At 35.0% G+C, this 24,121-nt stretch overlaps 1 protein-coding gene across 40 annotated transcripts in view; it reads left to right on the top strand.

The window, feature by feature from the left end:
- Nucleotides 1-24,121, top strand: part of SLMAP (sarcolemma associated protein) — an 83,221-nt gene that overhangs the window by 42,987 nt on the left and 16,113 nt on the right. For 2 of the 40 annotated variants that reach the window (XM_026677698.2, XM_026677717.2), the window contains exons 7-18: nt 490-585; nt 784-855; nt 3,205-3,345; nt 3,835-3,972; nt 5,691-5,859; nt 5,946-5,996; nt 6,447-6,497; nt 12,581-12,643; nt 18,165-18,221; nt 21,553-21,633; nt 21,866-21,925; nt 23,693-23,815. In XM_026677698.2, the coding sequence (XP_026533483.1) occupies nt 490-585; nt 784-855; nt 3,205-3,345; nt 3,835-3,972; nt 5,691-5,859; nt 5,946-5,996; nt 6,447-6,497; nt 12,581-12,643; nt 18,165-18,221; nt 21,553-21,633; nt 21,866-21,925; nt 23,693-23,815 (1,102 nt within the window). Of the gene's footprint in view, nt 1-489; nt 586-783; nt 856-3,204; nt 3,346-3,834; nt 3,973-5,690; nt 5,860-5,945; nt 5,997-6,446; nt 6,498-12,580; nt 12,644-18,161; nt 18,222-21,552; nt 21,634-21,865; nt 21,926-23,689; nt 23,816-24,121 lie in introns of all 40 variants that reach the window. The other 38 variants (XM_026677671.2, XM_087954719.1, XM_026677680.2 and 35 more) reach the window with 21 other exon arrangements.

Genomic DNA, 24,121 nt, shown 5'->3' with positions numbered 1-24,121 from the left:
ATCATTATACTAAAGAGAGGAAAAAGAAAAGCTGTTACCAAGCTGATACTTATTACTGTCTCCATTAATGCATATGTGGATTATTATGGCTAGGCTGAAAAAAAGTTAGATATATGCAGAGCTTTTGATTGCATTTTTTGCGCAAACAAACTACTGTGCTTCTGAATATCATGTCACATAAAATTGATTATATAAAATTGATGTCTGTATAGATATCATATATATATATATATGTGTGTGTGTGTATGTTACCTGCTTACTAGAAAGAAGGGGACTATCATACCATATAAAAACTTGTTCATGTGCAAAGTATTTGAAACCAACCAGAAAAGAAATTAGTTTTAAGCAGTTAGTTCTAAAAGGCAACATTCCTATTTCAAACTTTTACTTTTAAATTTAAAACAACATCTATGCAGAATTTTAAATTTTAAATAATGTTATAATTCGCTGCTGTTAAAACTAAAGAGGTTTTTTTTTTGTTCAATGCAGGAGGCCTTACATAGAGAACAAATGTTAGAACAGAAGTTGGCCACCTTACAGCGTTTGCTAGCTGTAACACAAGAGGCATCAGATACAAGCTGGCAGGTATTCTATTCCCTTCCCCTCCCCTCCCCTCCCCTTTTTATTAACTAAAAAGAACACTTGCTTATTTATCAAAACCACAAAGCTCTGCTGATTAAATTAAACTTTGTGGAGATACTATGTGAACTTTTATTGTTAATATTGTTTCTATGGTAATACTGGTATTGATTTAAGGACATGTTTGGATTTCTTTTTTAACAGGCTTTGATAGATGAAGATAGACTTCTATCAAGGTTAGAGGTTATGGGAAACCAGCTACAAGCTTGTTCAAAAGTAGGTTCCATACTCAGTTAAGACGTCTAGCATTTGGGAGCTTACTAATATGAAAATACTTATTATTTGTTTAGTGGCAAACACAAGAAGACCCTTGCTAATTTAGTCCAAAGATCTATCTGTTCCCTTTTCCCACAGTGACTATGTAAGTGCTTCTGAAATGTTTACATGCAAGGAATGAACTATTCTCACACTATGCTGTCTTCCCTTTAGCAACTATTACTGAGTAACACAACATCTCTGACTATGGAGCCTTTATCAATAACATGCCTAATATTCCCTAATAGATGTTTCCACTATTAACCATTTAATAGTTAGTTTTAATCATTTAAAATCCATCTAAACTTGTGAGTATCATCATCTCCAGCCACCATCTTCCCCTACTAACAAAAGTATTCATATGAAGTTGAACTAAAGGATCCTGTTGCTGTTTCAGTATTTTGTTTTTACTGTGTTGTTTTAATTGTAAGCCACTTCAAGTTATGTTGTAATAATGAAGACACCTTCTAGAATCAAAGCATCCCCACTATCTGAAGTGACTTGTGACTGGTGATGAACAATAACTGAAAGATTAGGTCTTCTTGTTATCACTCCCACCATCCCTTTGTTACAAACTCTTACCACCAACCTTCTGGGGACTAGGTGAAGGCTGAAGGAAAAATCCTTGCCCTACCTAAGTCTGGCTAAATGGCAGAGAGAGAAACCAGACAAAACTCTGGGAAGCAGCAGTTTAGCTAAACCGAAGGTCACCGACTATCTTTAGGATTGAAACAGAAATCAGCTTTATTAAAGATCCCCAAAGAAGTTAAGCACCATTGTACAAAAACTGAAATTCTTTTACATAAAATAGAAAGTTGAGATCAGATGGACGCAATTTAATACTTTCTGATTGTTTAAAATAGTTTTTTAATATATGCATGTAAAGAAGAATGGACTGGTTTATGTTATACCGTGTTTCTCATATAATAAGGCAAACAGGGTAGCAGTTTAAAAATTTTAAGCCGTAATTAAGATCACCAAATAATTGAATTCACTGCTAATTTAATCATGAATTCAAATGGAGTTTTCTTTTTCTACAACTTAAATTTGAACTAATATTTGGACATTCATCAGAAACCCCCCCCCCCCCAAAGCACTTTTTACTATAAACAAATCAGAGTAAAAACAGTTAAAAAAAACCTCATATACCAGTTGATTTATATAATTGTAATAGAAACAATATATGATTGTAACTGTTAATTTATCTATGAGGCTTTATTCTGATGTTCAGATATACCCAGGGAATTTGTGCAGTGGTGGGATTCAATTTTTTTTTACTACCGGTTCTGTGGGCATGGCTTGGTGGGTGTGGCAGGGGAAAGGATATTGTAAAATCTCCAGCCAGAGGTAGTATTTGCCGGTTCTCCAAACTACTCAAAATTTCCACTACTGGTTCTCTAGACCTGGTCAGAACCTGCTGAATACCACCACTGAATCTATGGGACTTTTGGTGTTTATTAGATTATTAACTTCCAGGCTCTCATAGAATGGAAGACAAGGGCAGAGAGAGATACGATTATCACATATAGTCCTGTAACATTTGTATTAATTTCTTTGTTTTGATTGTGAGTTTCAAAAAACATTATGAACTAGTACAGATCTAACATTGTTGAGAGACTGGGAATATGTACTTTTTCATTCTTTACTAATTAATTATAACATTTTCACTTTAAAATTAAGGAAAATGAAAATACACTTTAATTATGGTTAATATTAATATTAACCATAATTAAATCCAAATTAATTAGGATTAATAATTATTCAATTAGAATTCAGAATTACAACTAACATGTTACTCTGTATTCAAATTTTAGTTCATTGAAATCTATGTTAGCATTAACAGCAGTTAAGTTTATGTTTATATTTTGCTAAATCAGATTTAAGAAGTATTTATTTTTCTGTCAAATTTCTACACTGCCCATCTCATTTAAGTAATCACCTCTAGGAGGTTTAAAATTATGTACCTGAAAGGAGCAGGGACATACAGTGAATTCTTAATATTGATTCCTGATATTTAAGCATGATCAAGGAGAAGTCAGTGTTATCTGTATATACTTATGTAGCTCAGGACACTGTTTTTGCTGTTGAAGTCAGTTAAATGAACTGACATATTGGGGTGATTGGCCAGAAACAACTCTGAAATCACGAAGTGGCAAATACTGGAAATTTGAAAGTTTTATTCCTTGGACAAAGTTTTTAAATGAAGTTCCAAAAAAAGGATAATATATTTTATAACATTGAGAATATAAACAAATATGTGGGGTTATATAAGAATTATGGGCTTAAAATCTCTGCCATGTTATATTTCAGAATCAAACAGAAGATAGTTTACGGAAAGAACTTATAGCATTACAAGAAGACAAATATAATTATGAGACAACTGCCAAAGAATCCCTGAGGCGGGTCCTTCAGGAAAAAATTGAAGTGGTCAGAAAACTCTCAGAAGTAGAGGTATTTACTTATTACATTTTGCCAGATTTCTAAAATGAAGTGTTGAGGTCATGCAAGTAAATCTTTAGTGTGTTTACTTTTCATAACAGTTTGATTACTTAATTTTGTGTTTGTGTTGAGAATTCTAGGATGCTCTGCAGATTTTTCTATCATAAGATTTTCCATTTAATTGTTAATGTTCCTAGAAAATACTGGGTTCATATGTTGGGCTTACATGATCTCTGATTTTAATTGTTTTTTTAATTCAGGTAAATACATTCAAATCCTTCGTTTATTTTTATGTATTTAATCTTCCATAGTCAGAGGATTGCTGTTAATTCTTAAAGATTGATCAGATCAGAATACAGCATGCTAACCTTCCAGTGAACAAGTTGAGGTTTTTTTTGAGCACATCAAAGTTAGAAAGATATTCACCTGTCTAGGAGATTGTTTCAGTCAGATAATTATGCAAGCAGTACTTACTTAAAGTGCTGTTTCTTTCTCCTGCAGAGAAGTTTAAGTAACACGGAAGATGAATGTACTCACTTGAAAGAAATGAATGAACGGACTCAGGAAGAATTGCGGGAACTAGCTAACAAATACAATGGAGCTGTAAATGAAATCAAAGATCTTGCTGACAAACTAAAGGTAGAGATTAACACTTTTTATTTATTACGTTATAACAATTAATCAGTGAACACAGAGAGATACATCAATGAATATGGCCTTTGGCTAAAGAAGGCTATCCACCCTTGATGTAGATGTTCTTTCTGAGTTTAGTGAGTTGAATTATTAGATCCCAAATGCTGTGAATAAAAAAGGAATATAATCTCTATAGCAGTCTTTCCTCTTCATCATTACTCCTTGTTCTAATGCCAGTGCTTCATATGCTTCCAGACATTGACACTATTACAATTAATTCCTTTGTACCAGGAAGTTTGAGGGTTTCGAAGGAGTGAAAATTTCTAGGCAAGTATCAATAGACATTTATCAGCCTCCTCACAGAGAAAGAAGAATAAAATTAAGGTTACTTCTTAGGAAAAAAAGCAAATTCAAAATAATTCTGAGTCATGCTCAAGTGAAAGCAGTTAAGGGGGCAGAATCAATTCTAGAGAATTATGCTGAGCAGCTGAATAAATTTATTTCTAGCTCAGTAAAATGTCAGAGATGGTAAAAAAAAAAGAGATATTTCTTTTTTCAGTAACTAAAGTCCCAGATACAATGATGAATTGTGTTCTCTGAGTTCAGCTGAAATAGCATTTCATTCACAGATCCTTCAAGGGAAATGATGACTGGATAGCTTCACAGATCACCTTTATAAATATAACTCAGAATATTATTTCCATTTTCTATAAGCAAACAAATGCATGCCATCTGCCACTTTAAAATGCAGCTGCACTTATTTGAGCGTTTTGACTCTAAGTCCTTGCAACTATTATTGTGCACACAATAACCCAAATAAAAGGAGAAAGAGTTCAGCTTACTAATTTCTTTGACAATGCAACAGTATGCAAAACTTGTTTCTTTTGGAGTGAATGTGTTCTGGGTACTGCATTTTTTTCTTTCCCATTTGTATGTAGAATAATATTAGAGGATTCTTGTCACTTCTAGATAGTATCTTCCTCCACCCTGCCCATTCTGTTCCTAATGTCTGTCTGCTAACACTATGTCCTTCATATGTCTGCAGCTACTCATGTAACTTGGAGCTATAGTTAAAACCCATGTGGCAATGGAGTTTCCTTATAAAACTGCTATCTTGATAACTTCATTATTAACATGGGATATTTAAATGCAACAGAGGAAGTATAAGTTCCTTATCAACTCTGCAGCTAACTTTTATATCAATTTCTCATATATATATATATTTATAGCACAATGTATTCTGGGAATATGGCTAGCAAATTCTTTTATTTCCTTTTTATAGTATAAGATGTTTCTTTTCTTTGTTTTTCTTTTGTATGTTTTTGTTTTCTCTTGGAATTAGAAGCTTGGATGAGGGAATTAAATGAATGATTTTTTGAAAAATACTTTCCTATTGGTCAGCTGGAAAGAGGACACATTGACTTATTGTGTAACTTGCCTGTGTTTTGATGCTGCAATGATGATGATGCACAATTGGCTTCAAAATTATTTAGAGATTGGGGGAATATTGCCAATATCACAAGGAAATCTCCTGAGACATGAAGAAGGGTATTAATGTTTGATTAAAATAAAGCGAGAAGGGTATTGTTTCATGATATAGCATCATATACTTTGTAGAACCACCATTTCAATTTTGTTTTCAGCTACTAGAAAATGAAAACCGTATTAGGTGGTTTCATAAAATCGTTTATTGAGAGGTGATTGCTTTCTCTTGCTTTAAATAGATAGCTGAAGGTAGACAAGAGGAAATCCAACAAAAAGGGCAAGCTGAAAAAAAGGAATTGCAACATAAAATTGAAGAGATGGAAGAAAGGGAGCAAGAACTTCAAGCAAAAATAGAGGCTTTGCAAGCAGATAATGACTTTACCAATGAACGGCTAACTGCTTTACAAGGTAAGTCCAGTAATCCAAATATATTGATGTTACATGTTTTCCTTTAAATTGTGAAATATATATATATTTTGGAATTCTGTTTTCAGTCCGGTTAGAACATCTTCAGGAGAAAGCTCTTAAAGAACACAACAGCTTAGGTAGGTATGACCTTAAAGTACTTTGCTTAGTTTTTTGCTCAATTTTTATAGAATAATTACATATTGTTATAATTCTTGAGCAGTGGGAATATGTTAAAAATATTCTGGTTCTTTATACCTTCATTTCTGGAGCATTGATAAATAACACAACCAACAGTAGAGGGCTCTGCTTTTAATTTTTCTTAATGTCAGCTCATGAAGCTTCACAAAATATATTAAATAAGAATATAATATTTTTGAATACAGCTAAGAACCTTGGCTGCAACTGTGTTTTTTTGTGGGAATTATGACATTATTTGAGATCAGGAAAAGGGGCAATTGAGTCAAACAGTTTAAGAATCACCAGAAGAAAGTTAAATTTTCAACACTAATTCATCCATGTAGAAAGGCATAAGTATGCAAGTGAATGTGTTCTGAATATTTAGAATTAATACAGTTTTTTAATTCTAGGCATACAAGTTGATGACTTCGTTCCTAAAATTAATGGAAGCACAGGAAAAGGTAGGGTATTCTCAATTTTTTCTTACAGTGGTTTGTGCATTTTAGGTTATGAATCAGTTTTGTTCCATATAAAAATAAATGTAAATACTATATTTTATATTTTAAAGATTAAAATATTAAACATAGAAATTTTTATTATATTTTAAAATACTTTAAAATACTTAAGCATGGTACTTTAAAGTGAAATCAAATGTACAATGTCTAACTATTCTGCTGTGGGGCTGATCCTGCATCTTTCAAATGCCAGCAGAGAAAATTTTAATAGCAGAATTTTGCATCTATGTTAAAGAGTGTGTTGTAGTACAGTTGCAATGTACTACCGTGTTTCTCACATAATAAGGCCGGGCCTTATTTTTGACCGAAAAAACGGCTAGGGCGTCTTTTCGGGGGTGACTAATTCTTCCCCCTTGCATCCTCGGGTGGGTGGGCGGGCGGCGACAGCTTGGATATTCGGGAGACCGGGTTCGGGCCACCGTTGCTTTCCCTTCTCCCTTGCTGCCGCGGCATTTGGCGCAGCCACGTGCGGCCAGTCAGGGCCCCTCCCTGCAACCGGAGCCCTGAGGAGACACTTGGCTTCAGGCGCTCCCGTCTTCCCTTTGCTTTGAAGGTAAAGCGAATTATTTTACAAAGCCTCCCCTGCCTGAGAGGGCAGCCCAAGCCACGTGGGAGGCTAATCTCCCGGGGCCTCTTCCGTTCCTCCCGACCTCCCTACGCTGCGCGCCTCTGGCCGCGCCACTCCCTTCAGCCCAGCGAGCTCTTCCACCTCAAAGAAAGGCCAGGCGGGCAGCAGGTCTGAGCCGCGCGCAGCAGAGACAGCCACCACCCGTAGCCCGCGCGGGAGAACGAGCGAGGTAGCGCCCGCCAGCCGGGCGAGATTTGGGAACGAGGGGCAGGAGGAGGCACGCACACACCCGCGGCTCACTTTCCCAGCTTTGCCCAGCCCTTACGGCTCTGGCGGGCAGCGAGCACCTCCCGCCGGACCCTCCGCTCATCCTGCCAGGGCGCGCCAGAGCCGTAGGGCTGGGCAAAGCTGGGAAAGTGAGCAGCGGGTGTGTGCGTGCCTCCTCCTGCCCTCGTTCCCAAATCTCGCCCGGGCTGGCGGGCGCTAACCTCGCTCGTTCTCCCGTGTCGGGCTACGGGTGGTGGCTGTTTCGCTGCGGCGGCTCAGACCCACTGCTGCTGCTCCGCAGCCGCCCGCCTGGCCTTTCTTTGAGGTGGAAGAGCTCGCTGGGCTGAAGGAGCGGCGCGTCAGAGGCGCGCAGCGTAGGGAGGTCGGGAGGAACGGAATAGGCCCGGGAGATTAGCCTCCCACGTGGTTGGGCTGCCCTCTCGGGCAGGGGAGGCTTTGTAAAATAATTCGCTTTACCTTCGAAAGCAAAGGGAAGACGGGGCGCCTGAAGCCAAGTGTCTCCTCAGGGCCCGGTTGCAGGGAGGAGCCCTGACTGGCCGCACGTGGCTGCGCCAAACGCCCGCGGAGCAAGGGAGAAGGGGCAGCAAGGGAGAAGGGAGAAGCAATGGTGGAAGGTCTCCCGATATGAAGTGCCCCACCAACGCAGGCAGCACCATATCCGGGCATGCAACAAAAGTACTTACTAACGGCAAGCCCCCTCCCATTTCGCATGTTTAATATGGGGCTTAATTTGGGGGAGGGGCTTAATTTGATTTTATGCCAATAAAACATGGTGGGGCTTCCTATTGGTGGAGGCCGTATTGTTGGAGAAACACGGTATTTAGAAGTAAACCTTGCTGAATTCACTTGGACTTCCTCCTAGGCACGAGTGTATGAGATGTTATATTTTATTTAGTTATTAATAGTGCATTGCTATTTACAATGTCAGGAATGTATATTGTTAATAAAATCTCTTGAATCTTTTAGCATTTTAACTTCTACTTATATTGTCTTTCTAGATTAGAGTAGATGTTTTATTTACCATTTGTTTTTTTTAATTTTTGCTAAAAAAAATTACTCTTACCAAATCCCATTGAAGCTTTCAAATAGCTGAGCTTTCTGCATAATATTACTGCCATGTGCCATACCTAATGCAGCAAGACTTATTTATAGTCAGCTGTGGTGATCATATGGTTATAAAAGAACGAAGATGGCAGAATTGGGGTTTTTTATGCTTCCTCTGGGTTTTTGGAATTGTTTAGCTTTTAATCTTAGCTAAAATGAATCTTCGCTCTTCCTTTTTCTTACTTATTAAAACGGGTGGGGTTCAACCAGTGTTACTACCAGTTCGGTGACTATGTTTAAAAGTGCATCTGGGTTCATTTTAGCCAGAATTGGTAATTTATTATAAATGTATAATGTTATGCTTATTTAGGGGGAAATAATTGGAATGTGCATGAAAACTGCTAAATAAATAATAGTAATAAAAATGGAAGAGTACAATTCTGTCAGTTACTATCTGAAATCGGGATCCTTTTACATCCAGACCTAGCCAACACAGAGATAAATGTTACTAAAAATTAACTAATAGTGGCTTCTATTAACTACTTTTCTTTTTCATAATTATTTTACATAATTTATTGATCGTTCAAAAAGCAAAAATGTAAGAGATTCTATGTAGATAACCAATAACAACAAACAAATACTATTTTTGTATCATATATTTTCAGTTTAACAGTCAATTTAATTTCTAAAGTAAAATATATTTAAAGTTAATAGAATTTATTATTTGCTTTCATACTGAAATCTTTTTACATCCTTACTTGTTTATTAGCAGATATATTTACTTGTTTTGCTGAAGGAACTTTCACACCTGACATTTCTCAGACTATTTTACTCCATTTAAAACTTGACAAATCCTCTTTCTCATTAAGTATTATTAGACGATTTCTGTTATTCTTTTAGTCACATTCTATTGGCATCCCTTTGTCTACTACTCGTTCATTGTTCATAACTTTTCTCAACACTTTACATGCATGTTGCCCTTCTTGCTGTGGGACTCATCAAAATATCTTCTACCTTAATTTTTTTCTCTTGCTCTGCCACATCCAGTTTTCTTATTAAAATATTTCGATGTTTATCACATTCTTTTCATTTTCATTACCTTGGACTTTGCACTTTAAAGAGGTTACAAGTAACACCACAAAGGGGATCTTAATTATTTTAACTACCAATCCCATCTTCTTCTGTACGAGTTACAGATACCAATCTTTTAGCCTTGTTTCTTTTTAAAGAGGTGGGCCACATTCTGGTCTGTTGTTGCCTCAGAACTCCCAGTATTTTTGTTCTGTTATATAATATTAACAAGGTACCATCTTATAGGATTTCCTTTGGATTTTGCTCAATCCCTTCCTCATCACCACCTGTTATTAGGCCTTCTGTTTATTTTAACAAAACATCACTACTATTCCCTATTACAAGAAAAGAGGCCAGCCTTTAGCACCAGAATTAGTACTTTGCATTGTAGTAATTATTTACAAAAAACAATATTTGAGGGGAAACCATGAACATGTATAATGTAATTTGATGCAGTCAATACATGGACAATACAAGTCTCTGCAATTTTCTTGGCAACATTTCAGAAGTCATTTACCATTGTTTTCTTCCTACGGCTGAGAGAAAGTGACTATCCAAAGGCACTTCAACTGTTTCCAGATTAAAACAGAACAGAATTGATAGTCCCCTTGCTACTTTCTATTGCTTTTCACCACTATACCAAATTGGCTCTTCACATGAACATATACTAATGAACACATCTAACTGTGCAACTGTGACATACAGTTGAAATTAGAAACCTTGAGAAAGTGAGACAAACTAAAATGTAAAGATTTATCTCTATAAATGAAAAATATGTGAATGATCATATTTATTAAAAATATGTAATATAATTACATAGGTATCAATTGGATGAAAATGACAAATACTGGATTTGGATAAGAGATACTAGTCTGTAGTTGATTAGTACTTGACAAGTCACCCTTTTTTTGACCAAATATACTTCACAATTTAAAAAAAGCAATGGGATAGAGATATAACCAATAAACATTTTATTTTGATTGACATTAGTTATTTATATTAAAGATCAATCTGAAGTATCAAAAACTTCTTAAGTATCAACCATGACTAATTTCACTTATAAAATGAATTCTGGTTAATTAATATCAACTACAGTATTACGAAAGCGATTTAGACATTACTTAGGGATAACAAAAAGTCCAAATACCAAACCTCAAAGTTTTTGCATTGTTGAGGAAGTGAACTTGTTCCATCCAATGATATGTGGATCAGAAACCAAGTTCAATACATGGTTTCAAGGACAAAAATTGCCTTTCAAATGGAGAATGAATGACTTCTTGTTACTCCAAGAAAGTATATTGCAATAGTATAATGAAGAACAAAAATGTTACAGATATTCCTTGACTATGAACATTTGTTTTACATAGTTAAGAGAATGGATACAAACTCCTAATAGAACAATACCAATTTTAGGCGGACAATAAAATTTCACAGACATGTTTATAAAGAAACAAAAGACCAAAAAAAGTGGAAGGAACTTGTTGTGAGAGAAAATCTGCTTAAAAATTTGGAACCTTCTGAAAATAAGGATAAATCTGGCAATTTCACCATTAATATCACTGTCAAGTGCTTTTTATTTCAGGGATAATTACAATAAGAACAATCATATATGCCAAAATGCATAACCAAATTCAGAAAATATGGCAGGAATTGATTAACAGAAATTGGTATTTATTGTGATTAAAGAAGTTTAGAATTTATTTAGAAGTTAATAGAAGAATAAAAAGTGATCTCAAGAAAGAAGGAAGCACTTTAGGAAAGATGAGTTTAAAATGCTTTTACAGAAATAAGATCATCTGTTGGGACACATTTATAAATTGTTATTGAAATATGATGCAGACACAGAACAAATTAGAAACTGTATGATTAAATGAATGCAGAACTTCAAAGATGCACTTACAGCAGAACAATGGGAAGAGTTATGGGAAAAATAATAAAATGTACTCCAACGCACAGTTGGAGATAATAAACAAGATGGATAAATCATACAATAATAAATGCTAGACATACCTCTGTAAAGAAGGAACATTCTACTACATGTGGTGATTATATTCAAATAAAACACACACAACCAGAAGTATTAGAAGAGAATACACTGAAATATTCAGAATTTTTTAAAAATAAAATTTGAAATGAAACCACAAATGTTTTATTAGGTATAATTTCAGAGAGCAGTCTACTAAGGTACATGCTGACAAAAACAACATCCAATTTGGCACAACATTAGAAAAGTGAAACTCTGCTTACAATATAAGAATGGGAGATCAGCATTGGCGTTTATGCAATAATGGCACAGCATATATTTGCAGTCAAACTTTAACTAAATACTAAGTTTAACCAAATAAGCAAAAATACCTCTGTTACCTAAAATACATCACATAGCAAAGAAAGTTCAGACATTTGGAATATAATTTCAAGAAAAAAAATATGGTGTTAAGCGATGAATTTAAAATAATAGATGAAATCATTTTTAAAAATATGAATCAGCTTTAACTTTTCAATAAAAGGACAAATACTTATGTAATGATTAGTGGCTAGGGATAATGGAATTGAAGGGTAAATAAAATGAACTATTTTATAGTTCCCTTTTAAATATGTTTTTTAATATTCAAGGATTTTTAAAAAAATCTTTTTATTTTCTTTATCTCTACTAATTTTTGCTGTCAGCATGTGAAATGACCATGCTTATAATAAAGCTTCAAAAGAAGAGGAAAATTAATAAATTAATGTTTATTGCAGAAATAGGTCCCCTGTTTACAGATTTCATTGAACAGTTGTCCAGTACAGACATTTATTTGTTTTATTGAACAAATGTCCAATACAGACATTTATTAAATTCATTTGTTAAATTATAAAGCTTATGCGCTCTGATCATGTAAACATATTACAGATCATTTATTTGATACATGGTATATCACTTGTACTTACTGCAGAAGTATTTTGGTTTGTGCCTTTTTGAGGCATCCCTTTCCCCTTACCTCATATCTGAGGCTTGTATGTTTTGATTTGAGCCCTCAAAGATGGAGATATAACCTAAAGGTTTTTCTTTCTTTACTAGAGCACTTTCTTTCAAAGAGTGGAGGGGACTGCACTTTTATTCATCAGTTCATAGAGTGTCAGAGTGAGTACATAGCATTCATCACATTCACTAAAAAGTCTGTCCTATATAGAATGGGAATAGTGATAATTTTGTTGATCAAACAAGCAATGACAAACATTTTTTAAAAAAATTGATTACATTGGTTTAAAAATCTCAGGTCCCTTTAATTAACCGAATATGTTACTTCACACGTTTAAAGGTGAACAATTATAATAGCTATGTAGTGCTGTGGAAATACAACCTGTAAGTCTGAGTAAAATATGCAATATTAATAACTATTGAATACCAGTGATAGGCAATAAGGCACGTGAGAACTTCATTTTTTCCCAACTTTCACACAGTAATTCTGATACAGGTTAAAGAAGGGATAAATTGTTATTTGATAAACAAATCTTGAAAAGATTAAGAATTTCTTCTGGCAAACCTTTGGTTTGACGTGATTGATTCAGTAATGCTAAATCCCATGATCTAATATAGAATCTTTTTATTTCTTCTGTTCAACCCTGTATGATTGTTGGGAACTGCCTGGACAAATCCGTGCAATTTTTTTGGCAAGATTTTCAGAAATGGTTTACCTTCTTCCAAGAGCTAAGAGAAAGTAGCTCAAAAGTAGCTCTTCCATCTGCTTTTGTACCCAAGACATCACTAGAATTCATGGTCTCCAGGTTTCTAGCCTGATGCTTTAACCACTACATCAAACTGGCTGTTGAATCTGCTTATAACATCTATTAATTAAAATCTTAATACCATTTGTATATTTAGGATAGCTACTATATACACCAAAACTTTAAGCGCAAGCTGAATTATTCTTTGGATATTCATGGCCCTAATTTATATATTTAACTCACAATTCACTTTTCTAAATGTAGAAGAATTAAACCCCTTGATGTTTTTTGGCATAAGAAAAACTGTCAGAACCAGTAGTTAACATTAGAGAACAAGGGGAAAAAAAAGCCAGATTCATCATATGTATGGGAAACCATCAAAACTAATTAGAAGCCAAAAAAAAAAAAAGGAAGGGAAAGGGGTAAATAACAAAGCTATCATTATAGACTACCAATAGTGAAACATCAAGCAATTATTGTTGATGATAATGTTGATAATATGTTTTAATATTACGTGAACCAAAGCATAAAGAAAACAGAATTTTAAAAGTGTCTGTTATTAATATGTAATTATAATTATTATATACATCTAATATATTTTAGTTACTCTAAGCAAAACCAGATGAAGGAAAATAGAGATGTTTACCATTTATAATACTTTCCTTGTAGTTCTAAAAACTTACATAAGTAAGCAGATGCCTTAGTGCAAATTAAAGATATGAAATGTTCATTTGTTAGAAGGGAAGGCAAGTACAATAGCAAAATTATGGAACAGTTTCAGTCAGTTGAAGAGGTTTTAGTGGTAGAATTTAGAAAAGCCAAGATACTGTACAGCCACGGTATCTTGAAAAGATTCCATTGGAATCAGATAAAATATTTAAAAGAGGCGCTTCATAAAGTGTGTCAGCACAAGCAAAGCATCCTCTTTCAAAATATTATAGCAGAGCACAAGCCTTCCAAAAGATCTAGCTGTTTTGAAGGCTATCCTAAATGCTTGCAAGTGTACAATACAGGTAGTCTTTAACATACAACCATAATTGAGCCCGAAATTTCTATTGCTACGTGAGACGGTTGTTAAGTGAATGTTGCCACATTTTATGACTTTGCTTGCCACAGTTGTTACGGAATCCCTACAGGTGTTAAGTTAGTAGCATGGTTGTTAAGTGAATCTGGCTTCCCCATTGACTTTGCTTGTCAGAAGTTTACAAAAGATGATCACGTAACTTCAGGACATTGTAACCATCATAAATATGAACCAGTTGCCAAGCATCCAAATTTTGATCATGTGACCATGGGGATGCTGCAATGGTTGTAAGTGTGAAAAATGGTCATAAGTAATTTTTTCCAGGGACATAACTTCAAACGGTCACTAAATGAACTATAAGTTGAGGACTACCTGTAGTGTGTATGCACAGTGGTTTCCCTTTAAAAACTGAGAGCCCCAATAGAAGTATGGGGATCCCTTCAAAGCAATTGCTTGGGCTTTCCAAAAGACATGGCTGATTTCACAGTTCAAGGCTATATTGATGTACTTTACAATGCAACTTTTTGGAATACTCTGCATAGCTCTAATTTCTAGATGCTGCCAGTTAATAATAATGAAATAATTTGATTACAAATAAATAATTATAAAAAGACAATTAAAATAACTTTGTGGAAGAAAAAATGAACTAGGCTAGCTAAACTAGAAATTGTGATATTTTTGTTGCCTCCCAGAAATTTAGTTCTGTATGATTGTACATTTATATTTAAAATTAAAACCAGTTTCTAATCTCTAGGAACTATGAACCTTTGCTGCTAGTAAGAATGATATAATTTTATACATCTAAAAACACAGTTGAGAAGCACATGGGGACATTATTCAATCATAGTTGCATTTATATTCAGGAAAAGCATTTTTTTTTTAAAAAAAGTGTATGGCACATGTTAGCCAGGGATCACCGAGGTGGCTGGCTGCCTCTGTGAAAGGAATATTTTTGGGAGGTGTTAGTTTTACCCGCAGGACGCCTGAATGCCAGTAGGCAATCGGGGCGGGGCTCCTTTCTTGTCCCTACATGGTTTATTCGCTCACGGGAATCGAGCCATCGACCTCAGCGGTGCGCATGCCCAGCATCTTACCTCGTGAGCCACCGTGGCCCCCCAGGAAAGGCATATTACACATTCACTACCTGTGGTTCTGCTATATATCACAGGTCCTTTGTGGTCTATTCTTGAAATGGTAATACACTGTCCCAAAATTTAGAAGAAAACCCCTTAGGATTGGGGAAGAATTGTTTTACCTAAGTCATAAAGTAATATATTCAAATTCTTTATGATTGAGCATAAGTATCAAGTTTGACCTGTGTTTATTTCAGTAACTACACTTACATGTTGAAATATAGCCTGTTCTTTCTTCATCTGTTTATCTTAAAACCTTGAAATAGTTTTGTTTATTTTGAATGTATTTTCATGGTCTTTGTGCATCACATATGAGTTTGAGCATCACATTTGCATTTATATAGACCAGTGGTGGCTAACCTTTTTCGGCTCCCGTGCTGATAATTGTGCACGTACTTGCTTTCGTGCACTCGCAAGCCAGCACCCAGAATGCAATTTGTGCTGGCCCCCCTCCCCCTGCGCATGCGTATGCGACCCCCCCCTTGTGCGCAATGTCTGCGCCACACATCTTTGCACATGCATGTGCGATTCTCCCTTGTGCATCTGCGCATGCGCGTACGGTTCCCCCTTCATGTGCCACACATCTTTGCGCATGCAATCCCCTTGCATGCAGCGCATCCCTGCACATGCGCACATGTCTCCCATGCATCCCCCTCCGCCCCCTGTGCACACACACCAGATACTCGTCAATTGGCTGTTGGGCAGCGGTGCGTGCATGCGCACTGGGGCTCTTCCAGGCAACCTCTCGTGTGCTGAGGAAATGGCTCTGTGTACCACTTCTAGCACGCGTGGCATAGGTTCGCCAACACGGGTATAAACCCTTATTGAAAAAGTTCTAGAGCTGAATTTTTGATAGATACCACCAATCATATTATTTACAGTCCATTCTGTAAACCTGACTCGAATTACTGATTTCTGTGGTTTTATTCTTTTTTCCCTGTTCATATTTCATATTTTGAACTATCTTTTTGGTAATTATGGCTCTTTGAGTGGTCACCTGTATTCATTGAATCCATTCTTCAGTCCTGCTACATGTGCTCTACATGACCATTGCAGTTGTCATTGTAAAACGAACAGGAACACACCTTTTAGAATGCAAGAGAGAAGGGCATCTCTTTCAAATACAAAAAACCTCTACCAGAACAGTTCAAAAGAAGTTTTGTGCAAAATCATTGGCATTTATGCCATCCATTTATAGCTGTAAACTTTTATTATTATCATTCAGCAAAACTATACATAAAATTGCTTAATTTAAAATTTAAAATCTTATTTGCATTTGCATCTCACAATTATATGATTTAATTACTCTTCAGTAGACTTTAACATAAATAAATGAATTTGTTTTGTTGAGCAAATTAATATGGAAATTTTGTTATGATGTTTCAGTTATTTGGTGGTCTGATTATATTTAATTTGACAATGAGCATTAGTATTTGTACGTTTTCAAAATTATTTCCATAACTTCTCGCACTTTATCATTTTCTTTTTCTGCTTGTTCCTTCAACACACTACAAAATGTGGTTTTTTTCTGCCTCATTGTCTTATGCTACAAATGGTTATGTCTTGTTCTTTTCTGATTCATTTTCTGTCTTTGTTCTTTCCACTGATATTTTCTTTTTTGTCTCTTGATCTGACTTTTTTGTCTACTTTTGTGTAGTGCTTTCCTGACTGTGTAAATAAAGAAGGCTACCAAACTCCTACATTTAGGAGTTCCATCTACAAGCCTTTTTAGGAATCATTATTCCAAACAATCAAGAAACTACCCTATTGTCTGCAATCAGTTTATTAGAAAAGGACATAAATATACTTTCTCCCTTCAGTTATTTGAGATAATAGCTGGAATGCTATATATTCCAACATTATAGGAATATAATCAGTGACATATAAAGGGCTAGGCAAATAAAATGGATATTTATCTATGGAGGATCTGTAAGTGGGAATTGTACTACCTCTTACATCTTTCTCTTCAAAATTAATCTTTACTTCTGTATTCTTAGTGTCAAGAATTGACTATCAGTTAATTAGTATTTCTAATAAAGAAATATGACCTATGTTCACTATGTTGTATGATACCATATTTTTGTACTAACATCTAAAATCTTTAGATAAAATTCCATAAGTGAAATCAACTAATATGTACATGCATGAGCATTTCATGGGGATGGGGGACTCCATAGGAATTGTTCTGAAATTTCTGTTCTGAAATTTATTAAAAAGTTTAGATGTCTTGCTTCAACTCCTTTTGATAAAATATCAGCAAAATCATGGATTAGAACGCTTTCAGTGTCTATTAGTCCTGATAGCTCTAAATTTCCTTTATTATTACAGACAGTATGCTTTTAAGCCAAATACAGAATTCTACAAATGAAAAGGTCCTTTTTATGTTTCGTTCTTAAGAGATTTTTTTAAAGTGGTGTGATATGATAGAAACAGAATGCTGGGCTAGTAATCCTTCTATCATGTTGCAGGATTCTGACAGCTGTCTGTTAGAGATTCTTTAATTCTCTGAACTGGGGATAATACTTGGTGGCCTCGATGTCTTCTTCCAACACAAATGAATCTATATTTTTGTGCTTCAGTTCAGAGTTTTAATATTTTACTTATGAGTAGATAATTAATACTATTTTTATAATTCTTTTATTCAACTGGAAAAGTCCGTTAATTCTTGTTCAGGAAAGTATGAGGTAATACTGCTGTGTTTAAATTTGGGCATGGAATGTAGATTAGAGACACATGCAAAGAATTTGAGCTTCGATAGTAATCCCTATTTTGTTCAGCAGACAAGCTCATGGATGAAGGACATCTTTCTCGAACGGATGAAACAAAGATACTGAAAGGTCAGACTTATTACAATATTTTTGTTTTGAAATATATGTTTTATCTTCAGACCTAGACATTGGACATTTATTACATGTCAGGGAGACATATTTTAAGAATTATGATAGACAAAATATTTACTTATTGCATAAGTGGATTCCAAATAAATATATTTTTAAATGTGAACTTTAGATTTGAGTGAAGAAAAGTTTGAAGCAGACATTTTTTTGCTTTGGGTTATTTTTTTAATTTAATGTTTGCATTATAGAATTAATCTAGTTTAAAACACTTGCCTATTACATATTGTAGTGAATTATATAATATTCTCATGTCTATTCAGTAAATATCAGTGATTGAATATTAGCTTGTTATGAATTAAATATTCCATTTTTTAAGTTTTTGATTTTGTCAGATTTATTGCCTATCAATTCTAGAAAATCATAGTTCAGATCCTGCCGGCATCTGCTCTCCTGTTTTTTTGCAAAGTGCAGGGAGCATGCCATATTTGGAAAAGAATGCAGACAATAAATACAAGTGTAATTTAATGCTTGCATGCTAGTATTATCTTGCAGAATGTTGAACTATTTTGCATTAATATGTAATGTATTCTACTCTGAAAATAATTCAGTAATGAAATTATTAAATTTTTATTGTATCCTATAGTTTATAAGATTATCCTAGAGAGAATAATATTATAAAGTGTAAAAAATAACAGAATAAAGTACTGTATTGTATAATAATAACAGAATAAAGTACTGTATTGTATATTATGAACATAATTCTTGATAGATATTAAATTATATCTATCATTTATTACATTATAACTAATAACTATATGAAATTTAAAAGAAATTGCTTTTAGATTAGTAGGCAAAACTTATTTTAAAATATAAATACATTAGATGCCAGATCTCTTTCCTGAAAAAGAAATTAGAAAATTATCAGTGATGAGAAATTTCTTTATTCAAAACCTTGAAGATAAGTGGTGGACAGTGGACAAACTGACCTTGTAAGAGAGATTGCTATTCTCTTAAGTTTAATATTGATAATTGAATTGAGGACGGAATCATCTTATACTCGTTATAGTTATCACATTGATATGGTTTATCAAGGGATAGTGTTCTAGCATTTATTAAATTTTGGGTTCATTCTTGACTCTTCATTTGAGCTTGTATAGACTTCAACGTCCTATAAAATATTTTGTAGGTTGTAACTGAATAAGATTAGAAAGGGATTTTGAAAATGTGAAAGAAAATTAGAGTTGTGTGATTCACTGTTTTTCATGCCTTTGACTTAAATGACTCATCACTAGTGTATACTGAGAGACCAGTTGTTCCTTTTATTTCCATATAAGGAAGTATCAGTTACCCAACTACATGTAGCACATTTAAATTAGTATTTTCAAATTAGTGGGCAAGCAAGGAGCATTTTTGGTTATTTTGAACTTGTTTGCAGTAAAATAACTTCATACAATAATGGTATTTAAGAGTGTTAGGTCCTACCCCTATTTTAATTACAATTTATTGTGTTAAAAAACTTAAGGTTGTTTATAGTCCCCAAACAAAACAAAGTAAATAAGCACAATTTGGGGAAAAAACACAGTAAAAGCAATTTAAAACACCAGATAAATGAGAAACAGTAATGTTGCATATTGGGCCTTTTTGAAAACTATTCAAATATAAAGGGAAGATGGGTTAATATTTGAAAGGTAGTCAAGCAAGTGCAAAGGAAGAATTTAAACAATGATAGTGTCATAATAAAAAATTCTCGGTAGCAATTGTCCAATTAATTCTAAAAGTAAAGGAACCAAGAGGAAGGTTTATAAGCCCACAGCAGTTAGCATGGGGAAAAAATCATTTATATTTTCCAGAACAGAGTACAAGCTATTCAGAATTTTAAAAGTGCTAGTTAGAAATTAGAAAATACTTGGCTTTAAATTAAGGCTAAGGATTGCTTAAAAGAATTCATATGCTCAATACTAGAGAAGCGATATTTCACATTATTCACAGCTAAATATTTTAAATAGTTTATTTTGTGAGCATGGCCATTAATTTTCTAGCTGCCATAAAAAGATTTCTTTCTGTATGACTGTAGGACTCATACAGTGAATGTGTAATCTTTGCAAATTACCAATTCTCTTCAGTATTCATCGGTTTTCTGCCAGTTCTATCTTTAATGTCAGTATGTGCATTTTTGAAATTTTGATATGTGATTTGGAGGGGACAGATATAGGTGTTTCACCTGGGAAGAGGAAAACCCAGGTTCTAATCCTATCTCAAAAGCTCACTGGTCCACTTTGAGTTTCCCTCTCAATCCAAGCCATTTCAGACATGGGAGAAGGCAGTACCAGGTACAATTTCTTGGGCTCCTATACAAAAGACATGATAAAAATCTAATAAATATATTGGGGAGCTTCTAATACAGTAAAGGATTTTCAGGGGAAAATATTTGTAGCTATGAAAAAAATCGGAAAAGAAGAGCTATTTCGATAAGTTATCCATTATCCCTAAAATGAATTATTCTGTAAATGGCAGATTATATCTATTCTCTGCAAAAATAATGTAGTGAAGTTAGATTTTGAATGCTTTGTGTTTAATATATTAGTAGAGACTTCACCTATTTGATTCTGTCTTGTTGTTTCAACATGGCATATAATTAATGTGAAGCTTTTGTGATAGAATTCATTATAAGAAAAAATAAGTTTGCTGAACACCATTATGGAACATTAAATATTTTCCTAATCAAATTCCCTTTCTCTTTACTTATGTCAATTTTGGTCAATTGTAATTTCTTTAAACTTTAAAGCTCACTATACAAAACTTGTAGATGAATCAGAGGATATAGTTAATGGCTCACCAATAAACTAATGGAGAAAGAATATATTTCCTATCAGTGTCTTTTTAAAGCATTTCATTTTAATTGCTATGTTATTTGAAACATGGTATTACACATAATGCATCAACTTATTGTTACTTTATCCACTTAAGTGCTACAAAGCAGCATTTATTCCTAATTGTAGCTCTTTTCTTTTCAAGTTACAATATACACACTGTTTTAAAATCCCTTTTCTTTGTCCTACTTTCTTGATTTATACTCAGAATTAGTAAACAAAACAACTAATTTCTCAGTGGGTTTCAGCTGGCCAAAGTACAAGTTTCAGACACAAGGCTAAGCAGCGAATGGACCAACTTCATCCTGCATGGGCTTGTTTAGTATTAAATGTATGTTTTGAAAACATTTAATCCAGTTTGAACAGGAATTTAATCTACTTGTTAGAATTTATGCTGGAAGTGTACAGTATGTATATAATTACACATTTATTTGAATGGCATTAGTGTTTATATTTTACAGAAAATCAGGCAAAAGCTAAAGAAGCTGAGCTTTCAGATACTTTGAGCCCAAGCAAAGAGAAAAGCAGTGACGACACTACAGGTATGGTTGGGGCATATCTTTCAGTGAACTTGGATTACAGTGACAATTTGTAATAAGGCTTTTTTGAAAAAGCAAAATTTTAAAAAGTCATTTAAAACAGCTTCTTAATTTTCTAATCCAGGTAAATTTTTATATTTTTGCCCTATGCTGAGTTTCTAATTGATTTAAAATTCTAAATTCTAAAAATAAATTCACATTTATTCTAAATTCTAAAATAATTTCACATTTTTAGATGCTCAGATGGATGATCATGAATTAAATGAACCTATTGCTAAAGTTGCTCTCTTAAAAGGTAAATCATTATTTTCTTAATATTTGATATATTTCAATTAGCAAATAATTTAATATTGGAATTAATATTAGTTGGAAACATGGATTGAAAATTTAATTTTCTCTGTGATTTGCTTTTGATGATTGTTGCTAAAGCACAAACTGATACTTTATCTATATATGAAATATAGGTAGAATCCAAAACAAAACAAATAAATTTCAGTACACCTTATCCTCTAATTTTAATTTGGGCATGAAGCATTATTTTTCTTTAATATATTGAGTCCTTAGGGCAGTAGGTTTCGTTATTCTCACCACTCATAAATGAAGATTGCTGTGTCAAAAATGATAGCTTTCAGTCCAAAGTCTTTTTTGCCCCATTAAAAGCAATAAACCTGTATTTCATTCTTGAATAATAAACTATGACAAAGTCTGAAATGAAATATCAGGGTACTAGAAATATTTTTAAATATATGCATGAAAAACTTATTTAAAATCTTAAGGCTGCTAAGGTTAGAATTAGCAACCTGTTCCTGTCATTGTATATTTTACAACTTCTTGCATGGCTTGGGTATATACCGTGTTTCTCCAACAATACGACCTCCCCCAATAGGAAGACCCAGCATGTTTTCTAGGCATAAAATGAAATTAAGCCCCTCCCCCCAAATTTAGGCCTATTTTAAAACATGCAAAATGGGGGGAAGGGTGGGGGGACTTGCCGTTAGGAGCGCCCCGCGGGCAGCAATTCCTCGCCACCAGCTGCTCCTAATGGGCGATCATGGCAGAGCGCGGAGAGCTCCCTACTTCTGCCAAGCATCTTTGCAGCAGACCCAAGACCTTCAGCACCCGCCGCTGTTGATTTCCCTTTTGCCCATGCCGCCGCCACGTTTGGAGCTGCCACTTCCACGTTTGGAGCACCACTGCTGTTTGGAACACTGCTGCCGTTTGGAGCTGCCGCTTCTGCATTTGGAGCTGCCGCTATGTTTGGAGCTGCCGCTTCCACGTTTGGAGCGCTGCCGCTGTTTGGAGCACTGCTGCTGTTTGGAGCTGCCGCTTCTGCATTTGGAGCTGCTGCCGTGTTTGGAGTTGCCACTTCTGCGTTTGGAACCCCACCGCTGTTTGGAGCACTGCCGCTGTTTGGAGTTGCCATGTCCGCATTTGGAGCTGCCGCTGCGTTTTGAGCTGCCGCTTCCGTGTTTGGAGCACTGCCGCTGTTTGGAGCACCACCGCCATTTGGAGCGCCGCCGCCACTCCAAACACGGCGGCAGCTCCAAACGCGGAAGTGGCAGGTCCAAACATGACGGCGGTGCTCCAAATGGGGGCGGCATTCCAAATGGCAGTGGCACTCCAAACACGGAAGCGGCAGCTCCAAACGTGGCGGCGGAATGGGCAGAAGGGAAAGCAACAGCGGCAGGTGCCAAAGGTCTTGGGTCTGCAGCAAAGGTGTTTGGTGGGAGTAGGGAGCTCTCTGTGCTTCGCTATGATCACCCATTAGGAGCGGCTGGTGGTGAGGCTGCCCGCGGGGCTCTCTAGATGAGGATGCAAGGGGGGGAATTAAGTCACCCCTGAAAAGATGGCCTAGCCGTTTTTTTCGGGGCTCAAAAAAATATAAGACCCGGCCTTATTTTATGAGAAACACGGTAGATACTTGTCTTATTTGTCTCCTAACCATTCCCTAATTCATAATGTATAGTTAACTAATTTTATCTGATTCCTATTACTTCACAAAGTAATAGAAATTAAGCTACTGACAAGAATAATGCTTTAAAGAAAAATGTTTTTTTAGCAGATGAATTGCAGGGCGCACAATCAGAAACAGAGACTAAACAGGAAATTCAGCAGCTGCACCATGAACTGATTGAAGCCCAAGAGCTAGCTAGGACCAGTAAACAAAAATGCTTTGAATTGCAAGGTGAGATGAAGAGTTCTTTGAGATGTAGAATTCCCAGGAAAACATTGTACCCCAAAACAGTGATTGAAGAGGGCATTTAAGTCTGCGATCTGTACCTTTTTAATCTAGATGCCTGGTATGTGATTATACCATACTTTTAGCCGAGGGGGGAAAGGCTGCTATTTTATCAGCACTTAATTGGGAATAAGAACTTAGCAGAACTTAATTCAGAATAGACATGTATAGTAGTACCTTTTGATTTAAGTTTTCAATAAATATTTAGCTTAGCAATTTAATAAATAACTATTTAGCTTAAGCAATTAAAAT

Source organism: Notechis scutatus, chromosome 2 (genome assembly GCF_049901735.1).
Source record: "Notechis scutatus isolate UNSWTSFEM ecotype Mainland chromosome 2, rNotScu1.2, whole genome shotgun sequence".
NCBI lineage: Eukaryota > Metazoa > Chordata > Lepidosauria > Squamata > Elapidae > Notechis > Notechis scutatus.
The sequence above is the reverse complement of the archived record's forward strand: the minus strand, read 5'-3'. Positions and strand labels throughout refer to the sequence as shown.